The sequence below is a fragment of the Myripristis murdjan genome, chromosome 20 (genome assembly GCF_902150065.1).
Source record: "Myripristis murdjan chromosome 20, fMyrMur1.1, whole genome shotgun sequence".
Taxonomy (NCBI): Eukaryota; Metazoa; Chordata; class Actinopteri; order Holocentriformes; family Holocentridae; genus Myripristis; species Myripristis murdjan.
In genome coordinates, this window is record NC_043999.1 from 19,127,665 (window position 1) to 19,146,676 (window position 19,012).

At 42.0% G+C, this 19,012-nt stretch overlaps 1 protein-coding gene across 2 annotated transcripts; it reads left to right on the top strand.

Annotated features, from left to right (window-relative positions):
* Positions 1-6,685: 6,685 nt before the first annotated feature.
* Positions 6,686-18,492, top strand: slc35b3 (solute carrier family 35 member B3). Of its 2 annotated transcripts, none has more exons than XM_030079651.1 (10): positions 6,686-6,937; positions 7,697-7,935; positions 9,103-9,224; positions 9,469-9,623; positions 12,987-13,094; positions 13,959-14,056; positions 14,277-14,369; positions 15,894-16,005; positions 16,410-16,479; positions 17,595-18,492. In XM_030079651.1, exons 2-10 carry the CDS (start codon positions 7,720-7,722, stop codon positions 17,743-17,745), a joined length of 1,125 nt encoding a protein of 374 aa, XP_029935511.1. In that variant the 5' UTR covers positions 6,686-6,937; positions 7,697-7,719; the 3' UTR covers positions 17,746-18,492. The 2 variants fall into 2 exon arrangements, with proteins under 2 accessions (XP_029935511.1, XP_029935510.1); XM_030079650.1 differs by having other exon boundaries at positions 6,687-6,937; positions 7,704-7,935.
* The last annotated feature ends 520 nt before the right edge of the window (positions 18,493-19,012 follow it).

Here is a 19,012-nt window from a genome sequence, read left to right on the forward strand (position 1 = left end):
GCATTCTTTTTTTCACTGATTTCTGTTTTTGCAAACGAGCTCCTCCAATGCACACTTAAATACTGCAGCAGGAGCTGGTGGACGGGTTAGTTCCCATGCTCAGCAGCCACAGCCTGGGTGTCATCCTCGGTGATTTTTTAACACAAGGTGCATGTGTCAGCTGTTACAGGGGAATCCAAGCTTCATCCGCAGCCAGTGGTCACACATGTCTTGATTTATGATTCACTGATTGCCTCATTTAATTAAACTAAATGGCAAAGCCAACGCGAGGCCAAATTGTCCTGATCTGATGGATCGCCCCGTTTTACCACCAAAAGCAGGTAGGGTAAATAAACAGGGTAATTACAATGGTAAATGAAGCCTCTGTGAGCGAGCCGTGTGGGCTGCGGGTGGCTCGCCCAGGATGTACTGAAGAAGTGAACAACAGGCATTCCCGTAACTTTCTTTTATCATCTTCCCTCTGTTTTGAAAACGTGGCCATGCCAAGAAAAACACACTTGCATACGCACAGACACGGAGGTGCACACAAACTACACAGACGCACACACAAACCACAACTCTCCCTCCCACCCCCATCCTGGTGCGTTCATGTACAATTATAGCTACGGTGATCCACAGGTGTTGAATTCTTCTGGCAAGCCATAAAACATGATATGCATGATTTGTGCAGTCAGCCAGGTCTGTAATTTCATTCTCCTTTTCTTTCATTTTCCCTTCCTGGGCCACACGATCCATTTTCCTGCTTTATGAGAGTGCAGACACCCAGAGAGACTTTCAGGATGATTACATGCCCTGTGCCATGGGGGGTCTGAGAGCCCAACATGCCAGCTTAAGAGCCGTGTCGAACCTGGGTGAAAACGTCTATTTCAATGCAGGTTTTAAATATGGGAGCTGCTCGAGGTGCGCCTGACGTAGAATTCAGAATTCAGTGTGGCACGAGATCACCGCTGATTTAAGATCAGGACACATGGCCTTGTAGTCGTGTGAGCGTCTGGGAAAATAAATCAAGCATACCTCGCGTGGCCCATATATTTAAGGCCACATTCATACATATATAAATATATATACAGTCAGGGCCTGATGTCACTGCACATGGATGGGTCTGTTGGCAGGGAGCGGCGATGTCCTCCAGGGGAAACTAAACTGCCTCCCTCTGTCTGCCACTTTACCAGCGTTGCCTAATCGTGAGGTAATTCCTCTGCTGTTGTGTTATCTGAGCACACGTGCAAGCACACAAACACGCACATACACATGCACACAGGTAAATACCTAAAAGCACACAAATGCCACAGGAAGAAACAGGCTGCAATAAAATGACCTGGTGTATTAAACTGTATCAGTGCACTTATCTTTTGTTAAAGATTTGCTGTTAGAGATATTACTAATATTTTTAATATTTTTACCAAGGGATAGCACTAACATGATGTTTATATCTATGCAAATGTCTTTTTGCCTTTCATTGATTTAAGATGAGGATAATTGAATGGGTGCATAAAGAGCAAGTCAATGTGAAAAGCCAATAAAAAAAGACTTTTGCATTTTGTATTATTATTTTTGTTTTCGCAAACATGTCAAGTGACAGACCTCCTCCAGCTGCAATCCATGAGTAAATAACATTCACAGACATATAAAACACCAGCATTAATCCCAGTGTGTGATTGACATTTCATATCTGTGACAATACTCCAAATAATTAAAAACAGAAATCTTGAAAGGTAATAGCGTCTCAAATCCATTAAGTACTTAAAGGTTATGGGAAAAAACAGGATTATTGCTCACAGCAAAACTCCTAATTAAATGACACTACGTAATTTGTTTCCCAATCCCTTTCTCTTCATAAGCACAACGCAGGTTAAATGAATGGGCAATGAAACATGTGTGTCATTTACCATCACTCTGAGGAGACAACAAACAATCTCTCTCCTTTTTTTTTTTTCCATTTTCTGTCTGTATGTATTAGAGCGAATGTGAGTATGGGAAGATTGGATAAGCAGACTCACCATTCCTGGCAAATTGTTTGTTTAATTACTTTTTCTTTCCTTTTCTTTTGAGCAGACTTGCAAAGAGGGATGCTTCCCCCTCCTGGCTGCTCACAAGAAGGCCAAACACTCCTTGCTCTCCTGCACCCGCCCTCGCTGCCTCCCATTCATTCAATTATTATGAATCAACTGTGCATGGACGTGTTTATACATGTTTGCAGGTGTGTGTGCGTGTGTGTGTCCCTCTGCTCATATGAGTGTGGTATGGTAAAGTATATATTGTAATGTGCAGCATATGAACTGAGTAAATATGAAGTAAGCTGGCTTCAGTTCAGGGTAAAGTTAGCTCGCTGCTTTCGCATTAATGAACTGAAATGGACTGTTTGTCCTAAAAAGTCATCTACTCCACCATTAAGAAAAATGATTTTGCTTTTTGCAGATAAGCGCTCATGCATTCACAAGAATATATAATAAGATTCAGTAGGTTTCTTGGGCTCTATGGGGTCATGTTCTACCTTTAAAGGCCTGTGTACATATTAAGGTGACTGTCAAAAGTAGTTAACAGTATTTTTTTCTGCATTAGCAGCATTACAGCTTTATAACCCCATCAGTGACACTAAAATCAGAATTTCTATCCTTAAAAACATTTTAATGCAAGAAAGAATTTATGGCAACGACGCTCAGCCATTGTTGGCATGTAAGCTCCACTATAGTGAACTAATGTATGGCTCAGGTGTCCAGAGGATGCAGTATATCATCACTTAATGAGGATGCCATTATTAGCTGTCAAACTCCTGATATGATATGATATGATATGCACGTCTTCACTGTCTAAACTTGCTTTGGTTGTGGTCAGAAAAAGTTTGATGATCACACACACTGGATTGTCAGAATGTTGCTGACAAAATAACTCAAAATAATCCTTCTAACCCCTGAAAAATATAATGTAAAGATAGATAAAGATATAAGACCACGTCACCCAGTGTTGAGTTGAATTCCCTTTCAATTCAATCAGTTCAGAATGAGGGTTTTATAACGGACAAACTTGAAGTCTTTTGCGAATAAAACACTTTGATAATCAATATAGTTTGTATTTTCAGTTGATTGAATGGGGATTGACCCTCAACCCTGATGTGAAGTGCCCCTCTGATGGTAAAGGCATACTAAATGGAGAATTTCAGAGGTCTGACCCACCGTGCACCTCTTGGCCTCTGATGACAGGGAACAGATGAGGTGAATTCCAGGCGTCCACAGCCACCAGTCGGGCCAGTCTGTCGCTCCGCTCTGGTCACCGGCCGAGGATAGTGGATGGAGGGGGGGGGGTGGGGGGGAGTGGGATGGGGGTAAGAGGAGGAGGAGAAGTGGGAAGAAAAATGTGAGAGCAGCAAGCCTAGCAGATCAAAGAAAATAACATGGGAGAGGATATGAGTGCTTTGAGAAGTAATATAGCTGAGATAGCATCTGTTTTCCGTAGCATGCAGGAGGCTTGAGACAAGCCCGGGAAGAAGACAACGGAGAGCGAGTGCACTTTAGCCGGGGATAAGAGCAAACACAAATGGGTTATTAAGAAACCCTCAATGTAATATCTGGCTGACATTAAAGTGTCTCTTTTTGAAATGATCCACTGCTGGAGAAGGACTTTTATGATACTGATGGCAAATAAATAATATGAGGGATCATTATAAGGGGGGGAGGGTACAGGAAAAGGAGCGAGAGAGGGAACAAAAAGGTCATCTCTGTGCAGATTGCTGGGCAGTGCACTAAACTCCAAACAAGCCTCTATCCAAACCAGCATTAATGCTAGACAAACAGAGCTGACAATCTTATTAGCTCATTAATGATTAAAATGTTAGCTGCTAATTTGCTTGATGGGGTTTAATGAAGAAGCTATGGAAATGGCACCTAACACTGACAGTGTCCCAGATCATTTTGCTATATCTCATAACACTGCCATGTACTCCTTTGTTTGCTTTGCGCTTTAATGTAGAGCCTTGTTTGGTCATGGAAAACCATAATTAGGTGTGATTAAGTGACACTTCTTTGGGCCAAAAATATCATCCCTCATATGATTCCCATAGAACCGGCAGATGTTGTGATCCAGCGATGACAGCAGGTGATTATAGAAGATTAGATTAGAAGATTAAAAAAAAAGAAAATTGCATTACAAATCTGTGATACAAGGTTTGTGCAGGACACTGACCCTGTAGTAGATTTTAATTTCTGCGATCCACACAGTATATCAAAACCATGCATAGGTCCTGCTCATATATGAACCTCCTGAAGATTGAATAATGTCCTTCCTGATCCACGCTGCAAGAGGCCATATTGGATCCAGATTTCACTGGTTCAGAAGTCATTTCATTCCCCTTCATTTCTCTCTCTCTCTCTCTCTCTCTCTCTCTCTCTCTCTCTCTCTCTCTCTCTCTCTCTCTCTCTCTCTGCTTTATTCCACGCTGTCTCTCTCCCTCTCTCTCTCTGCCTGCTTTATTTATTGCAGGTCCAGTGGTGTGGTACAAAGCCATTACCCGCGCATATGTACCTTTTTGAATAATCAATAAATAATTATTTTATTATTTAATAGGATCTTATGGGGAAAGGAAATGGGTTTTATTACATAAATCCATCATGTGTGATGAATGGGCACACTTGTAAAGTTGGACAGGGGAGAAGGAAAAGTGGTCAGACAGGCCTGCGCCGGTGCCAGGCTACTGTGCATTGCTGAATACTTTCTTCATGCGAGGTTGTAAATATGACATTTGTGTCTCTTTGGGACTGTCAATTGGAGTGCAAGGGGTATGGGGGAAGGGGACTGTAAATTCAGAGAGATTAATTAACCCCTACCATTTGTGATTCAGCCCTGCATCTTATTCCGTATATGGTGACCCCTATGAGCAGAGGGGTGAGAGACCCGGCCGCAGACGGCCCAGGGAGTGCAGACGTCTCATTCCAAATGAGTTATTAACAGAATTTTTTGAATAGATGGAAAAATTGTAGCCTGGCCATTTAGTGTCATAAAGGCCGGGTTGGCGAGGCAGCAGGGGCCTCCCAGGGACAGGAGGCAATACCATTACAATCAAATCTGAGATGGAAGAGGGATTGAGCTGTCCATTCTGAATTTTTATATTGTCGGAGGGCCGGGGAGGAAATAATGCCATCCTGGAGTGTATTAACCTCTGGCTGGGGAAGGAGGACAGGGAGAGACAGGGAGAGAGAGGGAGAGGGAGGGCAGGCAGAGGGACGGATCTGAGATTGGACGGGAGGGAGACAGGAAGGAGAGGAGGAGGTGAGGGGTTGCAGAGGGAGGAGGGGAATGAAGAAGCAAGAGAGTTTCATGCCCTCTGCTCAGGAAGAGAAAGGGATATGAGATTGGATGGGAGAGAGACAGAGCAGGAATAGAAGAACGGAGAGCAGAGTGTAATACAATAAGGATTTAGAGGGAGAGACTGAAAGAGGAAAGACGTCGAGGGGTGGACAAGGAGGCAGGCGGAGACGGGAGGGACTGGGAGGCATGGAGGGAAATAAGCCAGGAGCTACAGAGCAGTAGAAAGCGGACAAGGACGGGGCGTAGAAAGTGCTGGAAGAGGCGGACACCAGAAAATCAGAACATGAGCCACAGAGTAGGCCTGCAGCGTGCGCCAGGCCACAGCATCACCACAACACATGACATGACATCATTATATCATTCTGTTCCCTCAAATTTTACACTCATTTTTTCTGCCATAACTTTGTAATAACTGGCATTTATGTCTATTTAGTATTTATGCGTAAAGCACTGAAACACCAAGAAACATAGATTCTCCAAATAGAGTAAATGTATATTTTGTTGTTGTTAGCTTGCTGTCTTTGAAAGGTTAGTTTCATGATTCAGTGGTGTTGCTCTAATGTGTATGATGCATTTAAGTAAGTAAGTAATAATAATAATAACACATCATTTATATGTGCGCTTTTCAGGATACTCAAAGTCGCTTTACAGAAAAGAAAAAAAAAACAACTTTGATATGATAAAACTAGTAAGTAAGTAAGTAAGTAAGTAGTAATAACAATAATAATAATAATAAAGATTTATGTTGACAAGTAAAGGGTAAATACTACTGTGGTGCTGTCTGTTTTGTGTCTGTGGAGGAAATGAACCTGAAAGTGACACCATTTCATTGTTGAGAATTTCTCTGTTGTCTAAGCAGGGATTATTCTTGTTATTACTATTATTATTATTATTATTATTATTATTATTTATTCGTTTTTATTTTTATCTATTTAATTGTGTAGTTATTTATTTTTATTTATTTATTTATTCATTTAGATGCCAAATCAGATTAAGCAGCTGAGTTTCCATCCATCCCTTCAACCAGGATAAAACCAGGATTAACCAGCCAGGATTATCAAATTTGCCAGATAACTTGAAAAAGTGTGATGAAATGTCTTTTGTTCACTATTAGCAGATCCAGGTCTCTGTCGGCAGGATACAGTCCACAGGTGTGTGGGTGACTCTCCTACCTGTGCAGCCCGCGTGCTGTTTGTCTTCATAAAATTAAAAGCATCTCTCTCTGAATGAACTCACTCAGCTGATCTAATCTGGGTTATTCTACAAATCTCACTGCAAAACTCTGATGAATTACCAAACACGTGGCGTGGTATTTACGATGGGTTTATACAAGTTTATTGGTGTGAAACCCTCCACCTGTGACACGAGCTCCTCCAGCTGACCAATGGCTGCACAGGTCGGAGGTCGTGACGTACCGGAAGTTGTTGGCTGCTGCCACCGCAGCAAGTGCAGGCAGGTTGCAAAGTGGCCGGCTCCTTGGCGTGCTTTGTGTGTTTATCGCCGCAGAGGAGGAAGATGAGAGCGTTTGAAATGTGCGGAAAATGAAGGTGTCCGGCGCGGGGGGACGACATTCACCGGGCTCGCCTCTGAGGAAGAGGACAACCACACGTAAAGAAACCCGGAAGTGCTGGTGAAGGTAGCCTCGTTAGCTTGCTTCCTCTCAGTAGATAACTTAGGCTGAAAAGCAAAGCCAGCAACACAACCTGCCTTCGTCTCATAATCTGCCACTGCTTGTTTAGACGACGCCTGCTGTGTAGATGTTGAGTGTGTGTGAGATGGTCAGACGACAGCTTGTGCTCGACATGTTAGCAGCTCTGTGTAGCCGAGCTAACGCTGCTAAGCTCTCACACTCACAGCCTGACTTTCTTTAAAATAAGCTAATTATGAGCTTCGGCTCTTCAGTCTGCTCAGGAATCAGCTTCACTGCGAGCACATCAATGAAGAAGACTTTTGTTGAGTGTTGAATAAAAGACTAGGCTCTGCTTTGTGCTGGTGAATGCATGCTAACACAGTTCATTCAGCATGTATACTGTTTTCAGTCTGGCTTTTACATCTAAGATATTATTCCGGTAGATAAGACTGAAGTGTAATGCAATGCTGTGATTGTGGAGTAGTACAATTTGGATTAAGCTGTAGTATAAGAGAAAAGGGATAAGAAAGAGGTAATAATATGGAAGCATCACCCACCTCAATATACTGTAATGGAATGAGATCAGACATAAGAGACGAACAACAATTATCTTTTAGAAATAGTAACATCGGTAATGTAATGTAAACCTGAACTGATCTATGCCTGTTAAATAGTAATAATGACAAAATTGCAAGTACTAAAGTGTCGGCTCTGTGGCTCTGTGTGATCACAACCTTCCTTCCTCTTTTTGTTTTCGCTGCCCACTTCCCAGCAACGAACCGGACATAATGAGTGCCAAATTCGGCCTGATGGGCTACAACAGCTCGCGGAAGCACATTTCAATCTCCATCCCCTCGTCCACGGAGGTGATGTCCCCCCACATCAAGTCTGTGGAGGAGCTGAGGGTCCTGGGCATCAACCTGAGCAGCTTCAGTGCCCCCACGCAGTTCTTCATCTGCGTGGCCGGAGTCTTCCTGTTCTATCTCATCTATGGATACCTGCAGGTACGGGCTGTGACTCCAGCCACAGAGACACAACGTGACAGAAAAACTAAATTAATAAGAGCATTACACAGAAGTGTTAATGTGAAGGAGTTTACAGGTTGTGTACATCTGTGTACATGCACAAATACAAAGGACTGGCATATAAAATTGGTGTGGGAAAAAATCACTTAAGATTCACTGAAGTATTGCAATTCTTTTTTGGAGTTTTTTTTTTGTTTTTTTTTGATCGATTTTTTTTTTTATTACTGATGATTTAAATGAAAGATATTGGTATCATAAAGAAACTAGACAACCTCAGGAATCCGTTTGTGCCGAGCACCTCATGCTAGCTTGTCGACGAGGGGAATAAATATTGATCCAAAGATAGAGGGCTGAATTTTGGTGATGGAAAAACTGGCATTTTCAAAGGAGTCCCTTGACCTCTGACCTCCAGATACATGGATGAAAATGGGTTCTGTGGACATTAATGGGTCTCCTCTTTGCAGACATGCCCACCTTGTGCTAATCCCATGCAGTTTTGGATAAAAGCTACGCAGGGTTATCCATGCAGTACAAATATGTTATTTTGGCTTGTTGTAGAATGGTGTATCTGTGCAGACTGGAGCCTAAACAGTCTTGGAGTGTGCATTAATTGGGTTTGACTGGAAAGCCGAGACTCTTGTGGATTCATTGAGCCACATTTGATTCATGTGTGATGACGTTAGCCCCCATAGTAGCAATTTCATTGTTGTGAGACCATTTTTTGAAACCTGGCGTCACAGTATGAAATGACTTAGAGTGACCTTTGGGATAATCACAGCTTCATGAAACTTTACACCCACAAACTAGAGGATCATTCAGAAAACAAAAATCCCAATAAATTGTAATATCAAATCACAATACTTGTAGAATCACAGTACCTAAGAATCGCAATAGATATTGATTATGCACCGAGGTATCATGATAGTATCGAGTCAGGATAGAAGCATATCGTCCCAGTGCTAATATAATGTCTCTTTAATGTCTATAGACCCATTGTTCTATTAGATATAATAGCTGTATGCTTGTCTGTCCAATGGAAATGACAATTGATGGAGGAATTGCATAATGAAACTGTGTATATGTGCACATGAGAAAGCTTTTTTTATCTATCTTGTTTGACTGTACTTCTTTGCCCCTCCACACCAGGAACTGATATTTTCAGTGGAAGGTTTCAAGCCTTTTGGTTGGTACCTCACCTTGGTCCAGTTTGGCTTCTACTCCATGTTTGGCCTGGTGGAGCTCCAGCTCACACAGGACAAACGCAGAAGGTACCACTCACAAAATGACCTCATGATCCCAGATGACATACTTTATTCCTTTTGTGTTTTTACATTTTATCTTTGCTACTCATTCGTTATAGTGCCCTGTCTCACATGCATTGAGATACCAACAGACCCAAGAATCAATAATGGACGTAGCATCTTTTTTCTCTTGCACTGCTGTAGAAAAACAGGTTTTCGCCACGGAAACCAGTTCCTATGCTACTTAATTGTTTTCCTTATGTGTTTTCAGGATACCAGGGAAGACCTATATGATCATAGCTTTTTTAACAGTGGGGACCATGGGCCTGTCCAATACCTCCCTGGGTTACTTGAACTACCCAACGCAGGTCATCTTCAAGTGCTGTAAACTCATCCCTGTCATGATCGGAGGGGTGTTCATACAAGGTCAGCTCCTTTTTACAGATATCCACACTGATAAACATTTAAATCGGCATAATTATATTTAGTCTTTTTGACAGAGCAATACAAGCCTCCCTCACCACACAGTCTGACAAGCCAGTCAGATTTATTTATATATCCTTTCATCACTAAAGCATGTCTCAGAGGACTCTGTAGAGAACAAGGCTGCCTAGATCTGACAAATAAGCAACTGATCACAAAACAAAATGTTGTGAGTAATGGGGATGTTGGGTATTGGAGCATATCTGTAATTATTCAGCTATTATTATTGCCCATTACTGAACACCAGCTGCCTTTGTTTGTATTCAAATGATGTACCATTTAGCCACACAGGCCAAACTTTGAGCAAAATGTGATTGAGTGAAAGTATTGATCTAGTTTCCTTAAATCCTCATCTGAGGGAGGTACAGCTTTTTAGTATTTGCAGAGAAACGCTAACCCAAACACTTTACGCAGTTGAAAGTATCAGATTGATTAAGAATTAATACTGAGTCCATGCATGCCCACGGCATAATAAATTGAACCCAGACTCTTTCAGTAGTTCAATCTTTAGTAACACACAGAGATGGGATCTTTATCTGCTATGCAAAAATCCCCCTGGAGATTAACAAAGCATCTGACTACAAAGTTGCATTTCCATGTACTGTCCAATGAAGTGGAAATGCCAAAAAAACAAAAACAAAAAAACCAAACAAAATAACTTGGATATGCAACATGTTTCGGAAATACAGAGACCAGCACAGTCTACTGGTGTGCCCTTGAGCAAGCCATATGACATCAAATTTGTCTTGTTGCATGTCTAACCCACTGTATTTGCATGAAGCTGTTTGATAAACCAAAATGAGGCCCTGTTCCCACTTGGTTTTAGCATGTATGTCAGGTAACCTGATCACAGGTGTACAGCTGAGACAGATCGCTGTTTACACCTGGCATTATCAATCAACTGTGTCTCCAGTGACTTGTGATCTGATTTGCGATTGATGTCTCATCCCTCAGAATTACTTCTTTTCTTTTTTTTTTTTTTGATTCCTTGCTATGTTACTCCAACTCCCTCCAGTACGTTCTTCCTCCTCACTTCTATATTCCATGCTTTCATTATCTTACCAATGTCTCCCACCCATCCTATTATCGCTGGCCCATTCACAAAACAGTTGCGCCCAACCACCCAGTGATCTGGATCACCTGAGAAGACAGTGACTACGTTTACATGTACACCATATTCCGGTTCGGGTCAATATTCCGGCTAAGGTAACTGCGCCGCGGCAACTGGAATATTCCGTTTACATGTTACTTGGCATGTTCCCGTGTTTCGGCGTATTCCACTGTCTTGCGTAATGCGACACTCAGCCGCTGGGGGCAGCAGCACGCGTATAGGTGTCTGGTCTGCCGGAAATACAGACGAAGAAGTCTTCTTCTTTTTTTTCTGTCGCTAGTTCTATGTTTTCTCCCATCGATATCCTTTCATTAGCTGAAGGTGGACTGCAGTCTCCTGGCTCTTGCTGCTGTTCGCCATGCCGTTTTCCCTGCTTGCAGGTAACCATAGCAACAAAGACACCACAGAATTCCTTGAGAGTAGAGCATGCGCAGTCGTGACTGAATATTCCGGTTCGAGGAGTTTTCCGACTATGGTGTTTACATGCCCCAGTATTCCGGTTGGAACAGGAATATTCCAGGGTTCTTATTCGGAATTCTCTCCAACCGGAATATGACCTTAATCGGGTTCGGTGCGTGTTTACATGACACGTGCGCAACCGGAATATTGCGAATATTCCGGTTAATACAGGAATAAGGTGTGCATGTAAATGTGCTCACTGTCATCTCCCTGCAAAAACAAACTTCATTCAAATGTAAATTTGACACCAACAGTCTGCTCCATAGCTCACCCCAAGGTGGTCTCCCAAAGTTGTAGGGGAATCATTAGCATTCACACTACAGATGCAGTATGTCCCAGTGCATCTCTGACCACCTTCAAAGGTGACTCGCTTGATCGCCTCATAAGGTGCCTTCAAGACACATTAGACCCCATACACCTCTGTACTTAGCTTTGTCCTCTTCTGATATGGAAATCAAGTGTGAAGTGCGTCTATGGTGCCTTTATTTATTGGGTGTATCCAATGGTCGTCCGTCTTCCACTTCATTAGAAAGCTGCACAAGTATTTGTGTGAACTCTAGTAGGGTCAGTATACTAAATATGCAGTCACTTAAGGAAGTAGATTTTCCATTTTCAAAGAATTTGAAAATGGATTTCCTTGCCATTACTATGGAGAACTTTTTTTCAGTTCACATGTTGAATTTAGGGAACTTAAAATGCGTTGACCATAACTGTCAGTCAGGAGAGACTGACTTTCGAGAAAGCGTGGCTCACATCTCGTTCCAGCCATTGCACATCGTTCCTTTGAAGCAACGACCACCTTTCAAGTTTCGCTCCCTCCTTTTTATGCACGTCTGTTGTTTCCAGGTGCGAAAGCCCGGTCGGTGGTTCTCTCTGTCTCGCTGCACTCGGTTCTGTCTGTCCTTTTATCCTCACCCTGGCCTTCACAAGGTTCTGCGTCCTCACATTCAGACAGGTTTTGTGCGTTTTTGTTTTTTTTTTCCTCTCTACCGTCTCTTGTAATAGAGATGGATGGATGGATGTGCGGACCACAGTCCCTCAAGGGGTCGAGTGGAAAACAGACTGCGTGTACTTAGGATGCAAAGGGGAAAGAGGTTGGGAGAGAGGGAGGGGTGTGGGGTTGCATCTGAAGTGAGGCCCTTCAAAGGCGAGTCGGGGAATCAAAGCCGACTACGGCCAACCTGATGCTGCGTCCCCTTGTCATCCTCAAGGCATCTGTCTGTCAGCTTGCTCTGGGAAGACTCCTTCATCCCTCTGTTGTTGTTTTTTTTCTTCGTCTTCTTTTGTCTTTTTTTTTTTTACACAACTTTTTTTTTCATTGTTGCGTGTCCAACCTCTGAAACCTTCAATTGTGAAGACTACTTATTGTGAAAACTTTTTGATTAGTTACATTCTTACCTGAGTCCAACCTCAGAAGCTTGTATTTGTAAAGAGGGGGGTCATCTTTTGAAGTTTTCTTTGTCAGCAGTGCTTGAGGAGAGAGGTTCTCCCTCTGAGTTCTCCCTTTGCCTCAGTTTGCTTGAGTTTGTGATGCTGTGAAAGGTTTGGGAGAAATTTTACCAGTGCTGTAGCTATTTTGGGTGTAGTTTCCAGGCTAGAGTAATCTTTGAAACTTTTCACTTTTTTGGAGAAGCATAGTCAAAATTTGATGAAGGAGTCTAGGATGGCCAAGGACTTCCAATTTCAGAAGTGCAGTTTGGAGGGATTCAAGTGCTGTGTCTGTATGTGTTTCCCAGGTAAACGCTATAATGTGGCTGACGTGTCTGCTGCTCTCTGCATGAGTCTGGGACTCATCTGGTTTACACTAGCTGACAGCAAAGTGGCCCCAAACTTCAACGTCACAGGTAATGTAATATCCTAGATCTCACAGAAGACTACATAATGGTTTCACGTAAATGGAGTAGTAATAACTCTATATTCAAACGGCAACAAGCAGCCACTTTGTGATGCTACACTCCCATAGAAGCTGATATGTGGCTGTCATCCGATGGTGTTGCAACATATCGAGTGTCAAGGCATGTTGCAATTCAAGTATGTGATTAGTTGTTGATGGACACTTGCTCAAAATTTTAACTGCTGCCAGCTGTTTTCCTAAATCAAGAAACAAGCGGTTGTTGGCCAAACATAAAGTCAACATTAGACACTTTAGCCTAAGATTAGGAAAAATTTAATATCACAATGTCTTCATTGTGACAATATTGTGGGGATGACTATTGGTGCTTTTATGAGAAACACGCATGAAAGTTTTTAATAATATTACCACATACAAAATTCCTGACGATATTTAGTCTCATATCACAATATTATGTAATATTGATATATTACCCAGCCCTACCTCAGAGAGTAGAAAATAAATGAGCCTTAGGCAAGCGGTTGTTGTTGAATGAATGAATGTACAAAAAACATTTAATTCAATGGAGATCCTCCTTGGAAGGACCGGAAGTAGGACTTGATTTAGTTTGGGTCTCTGCAATCTTCCCTAACAGATCTACATATGTTTATCAATATGAGTGAATTAGAATTTCATCCTTTTGTAAAATAATATAATTATCCTTTAATTAGCCTTCTGCCATTTTGGTCTTACCTCCCACAGAAAATAAGTTGAAACTAAATTGAATGCTGCTTAATCTCTAGGGTTTTATCTTTAGTTGACCTGCATGTTTGTGTGTGTGTGTGTGTGTGTGTGTGTGTGTGTGTGTGTGTTACAGGTGTCATCCTCATCTCCCTTGCACTGTGTGCAGACGCCGCCATCGGAAACGTGCAGGAGAAAGCCATGAAACTCCACAATGGCTCCAACTCTGAAATGGTACTCTATGTGTCTAATTGAAACTAAAGTGTAGTGAGCAGCTAGATGCATGCAGAGAACCTGGAGGTAGTGTGTGAAGGTGAATACATAATGCGAAGCTCTGCTTGACTCTGTAATCAAACCAGACTGTTGTGCTGCACGCTTCGGCTGTGAGAATTGTCACACTGTGATGTTCCTGTGTGTGATGTGACTGACTGGTCATGCGGGTCTGTGCTTCCAGGTGCTGTACTCGTACTCCATTGGTTTTGTCTACATCCTGACAGGCTTGTTCTGTGTGGGTGGGCTGGGGCCAGCGGTGGCTTTCTGCTCAGAGGTGAGTACGCCTTAAGAGAGTAAGAACAGATACCCCCGGGTTTCAGTGCAGCTAACCTCAGACTCGCTGTTATCACAGATGTTGTTTGTACGTTGCCTGATTCCTTCAGTCTGAAACCCGCAGAACTCTGTGGGTTTCAAACATAAGGAATCAGTTTTCCATTTATAACCTTTTATAAGCTTCCATTTTATAACCTAATATGAGAATGTATCCATCTAGAACAGGGGTGGGGAACCTGCAACTTGCAAGCCACATGTGGCTCTTTGCCTCCTGCTGTGCAGCTCGGGGCAATTTTATCTGAGAGGACGTGCAGAACCTCATTCTATCTTTCGTTTGCATTGATCAGTTTTCTATTGGCTATCATAGCTGTCAGTCAGCTACCATGCTTATCCAGTCACACCTAGCAGTTGGTATGCACATACTTCAACATCTCATCCCGAACGACCATAGGAAAACAGGAGATGTTATTTGCGTTGCTTTTGGCTTCCCGTGGAAAAGTGGCTTAAAAGAAATATGAAAACTGTTAGTCACGGTTAATGAGTCACTGTTGCAGTTGTAGTGTGGGCATGCATGTGTTGTGGGGAGAGAAGAAATTGACATACTGGACATGCATGTTGCAGGAAGACCCGCCCCTATTCTGCCTCTGGTTGAAAAACCCTAATGCTTACCCAGCCTTAAACAAAGGCAGTGATTACTGGCCAATCGTTTGCAGTGCTGTGGGTTTTTTTTTTTTTTTAATGCTGGGCTGGTTGGTGACCCTTCATCTATTAGCATAATTCACAAATTTGTTTTCCTTTCTCCCCCTTTCCATGATGCCGTGACGTTATTTAGAAATCAAGAAGATGTGATGCTCAGTGGTTTTGTATTATAAAATGTGTTTACACCATGGCCACAGCGAGTACTGGAATTTGATTGGCTGGAAGGTTTCCATTAAAACCATTTATCAACACACAGAAAAGTCCCCGTCAACAGTTTAATCCATAATTCTTGCTCACAAATACATTCTGGTCATATGAAACATATTGTAACTAACCATAACAACATGTTACTGTGACGGCAGTAACCAGATGTGTTACATACAGATAACTATGTCAGCCATTAGCCACCACACACTGCCGTTTTCAAAGCCTGCTTGCTTTAAAACCAATGTGATTATTTTCCAGCAATGAACATTGGTTTAACACCAATATTGAGGTAGCTGAGCCCTTTCTTTGTAAATATGTGGTGTATTGAATTCACTTGGCAAATCCACGATGACTATAATGCTATGGCTCAGGTTGAATAGCTAAATCAGCTGGTAGCACCGCTGTTGCTAGGCTGTGCCAGATATTAGTCCAACCCAAAAATAGTGCAGGCAGAAAATTTTTATTTTCAGAGTATATCGCTTCTTAAATTAATTAACTCTCCTTTTTTTTAAATTGTTGGCAAATGACCATGGTTTAAGCACAACAATGCACTCCAAGGTGTCTCAATATAGGGCATTAATGCATTATGACTTACATAATCATATTTATCCTCTCCTAGCATCCAGTGAAGACATACGGATATGCATTCTTCTTCTCTCTTACGGGTTATTTTGGCATCTCCTTCGTGTTGGCCTTGATCAAGCTCTTTGGCGCCCTGGTTGCAGTCACAGGTTAGACCAATAGTTAGCTCAACCTCTCCTCTCCTCCCTTCTCTCTGCTGATGTTTGTCCCTGGAGGGGCTCTTGCCAAAATTAGTTTTAACTCCTAACCCCAGAACGAAAAAAAAAAAAAAAAAAAAAAAAAAAAAGACATCACATTCTATGAAACAGTCTTCCCAGATCAGAGCAGTCTTAATCTCACAGCACATGTTAAAAAGCTAATTTCCATTTTTTCAGTTGTCATACTTAAAATGATTCATTTCAAGATCACACTCCAGATAATTCTTAGTGCAGTGACACAAATTTATATTTAACGTACATATCTTTTTAAGGACGGTTCATTTTTTATAGACAAAATAAAGTAATGGAACTGGTGTAGATGTTGTTTCCATAACTGTGTGTTTCTCCCTCTGCAGTGACCACCGGGCGAAAGGCCATGACTATCGTACTTTCCTTCATGTTCTTTGCAAAACCTTTTACTTTTCAGTAAGTATCTTCACCTTTTGACTTCCTGCAGTTTTGTTCTTTTTGGAACTAAGTCTGCAGCGCGACCCCTGAGCGCCCGATTGACGTACAAAACTGCAGTTTGCCTTTTGACTGCGGTGCTCATGTCCTCAGTCCATTGTCAGACCTTGACTCCACTGCTCTCTCTCTCTCTTTGACTTTCTCGCTCATCCTTTAACTTCGCCGTGCTGTCCATAAGGTCTCTTTTCTCACATTTCCTCCTCCATCTCTCTCTCCTTGTTTTCCACATACACATACACATGACACAAAGAACAATTTGAAGATAAAAAAAAAAAAGTGTGTCTCCTGCCAAGATTCCCGGTCCTTGCAGTTGTTTTATATTGATGAGGGATTGAACATTGCTTAGCTGAGAAGCCTCCTTTCTCTGCACAGTCCCTTTCATGACTTAACTGCCAGTGGGCCATTAGCACTCTTTAAAGTGTTTTAATCACCATATTAATTATCCATAAGCCACTTTTTTAGCTGTGTTTTGAAAAGTGCTCTTCAAATGTGACCAAACACCAAAAATGGTCATTTACCTTTACACAAAACTCACAGTACACTGTGAATTATTCACTGACCCCCAAAAATGTGTTCCACAGTGTGTGTGGTTTATCACTGTCGGGTTACAAATAAAGTAGAATAAAGATGGTTTATTAATTATGTGCAGTTATATGGAAAAAAATTTGTTGCAACCAAAACTGAGCATGAAAGGCTGTAAAGGGGGTTTCGTTTTCGCCGTCTCTTCCAGCATCATGGCATAACACTGGATTATGATGCTTTTCATTTCATTTGCCTATACATACTATTTCATATGTTATTTACAGAACAGGGATTGTCAGATTCTGCGTTTTAATTTATATACCAGATATATCGACATAAGCCTTCTTGTTTTGTGAGGGAAACGTTGGATTGAGAGAACATGGAGCTGTTTTCAGGTTGAAAGAAAATCTATAAATTGAGAATATTGGACGCTGGGAACATTAAATTTTTACTTTTGCACATGAATGGCCTTCCCCTTTCTATTCACATCCTGTCTTTCAGTTCCTGCATATCCTATTTAAAATTTCTGACCAGGCCTGTCTCTTCTCCCTCAGGTACATCTGGGGTGGCCTTCTGGTGCTCTTTGGCATCTTCCTGAATGTTTACAGTAAAAACAAAGACAAGATGAAGCTGCCCTCAATCAAGGACCTCAGGAGCTGGCTGCTGACCGGAAAGAAAGTCCGACTGCTGTCACAAAACGTATAGGAGTGCCCACGGATGTGACTGACGTCCTGCACAGGCATACGTCCCGGAAAGATTCAGAGTATGCCCACTTGTCTCAGGGGATACGCTGAAGAGTATGCCCCAGCTATGAGCCTCATCGCCATCGACTTTCAGTACAACCAGTGGTGTAGCCAAGGTTGGGTATACAGGATATACCCACCAACCGGCCTCACAAGCAGTTAACACACAATAGAACTACGAGGAGTGATGGGGTCGCTGTATTCCCTCTCCTTATTTAACGGCACACAACTGGTGTAGAACTGACAGAAAACCCAGAGAAGGAGAAGCAGTTACTGTTATCCTCCTCAGAAAACTGAAGGAACTATAACTATTTTTCCATTTTTTTTTTTTTAAGTGGGTCAGTGGCTCGTGGTCTCTTTCACAGTGAAGCTGCAGAGCCCCACATAAACATTCCCAACATGGAGGACAACACTGAGGACCTAAAAGACTGTCAAAAGGGAAGCCAGCGCCTTAGCTAACCAAATCGCACAGTTTTGCACTGGAAGTGACCTGTGAAACCCTTCAGTGGTTTGAAAAAAAAATAAATCTTAAAAGGAACAGGTTGAAAGGGTACAGAATGATATGTTAATCTACAAAGATTGAAATGAATGTGTACCCCCTCAAAAGCTAATTATAATGATACACATATTTATAAAAAAAAAAAAAAAAAAGGCATATTTTCCCTAGCATGTGCCACAAGGAAAAAATGGAAAACAAACATTGTCTCGGTAAAGGTGGCTTTTTTTCATAGTTTATTTGTAATTTATATCTGATTGTGCTCTTAAACATGGAAAATGTATGTGTGATCATCATGGTGACATTTTGGGAAATACAGGGCTGGATGCCCTGGTGTGTATCAACAGTGTCAACTGCCATAATTTGCTAACCATTTGTGTGGGTGAAAGGTTCTCGCTCTTTTTACATTAAAACAAAGTCAGACGTTTATCTTAAAGTTTATCCAACAGTTTCTGTGTGTGTGTGTGTGTGTGTGTGTGTGTACACATGACTCTCCAGCCAACCTTATTCTCTCCCTTTACACCGCCAGAGAGAAGAGTTGAAATGTTGCCAAACTGTGTGTGCGTGTGTGTTGTGTGTGTGTTTTACCCATCCACTGGCCTTAGGCATGTTTGATTAGCAGTCCCAAAAAAAGATAGCACTGCTAGACAGAAAATAAACAGTATTCACTGTGTCTAAGCTTTACTATTCATTTGGATCCTCTCAGAGAGGAAAAAAGTGTGTTTGTGTGTGT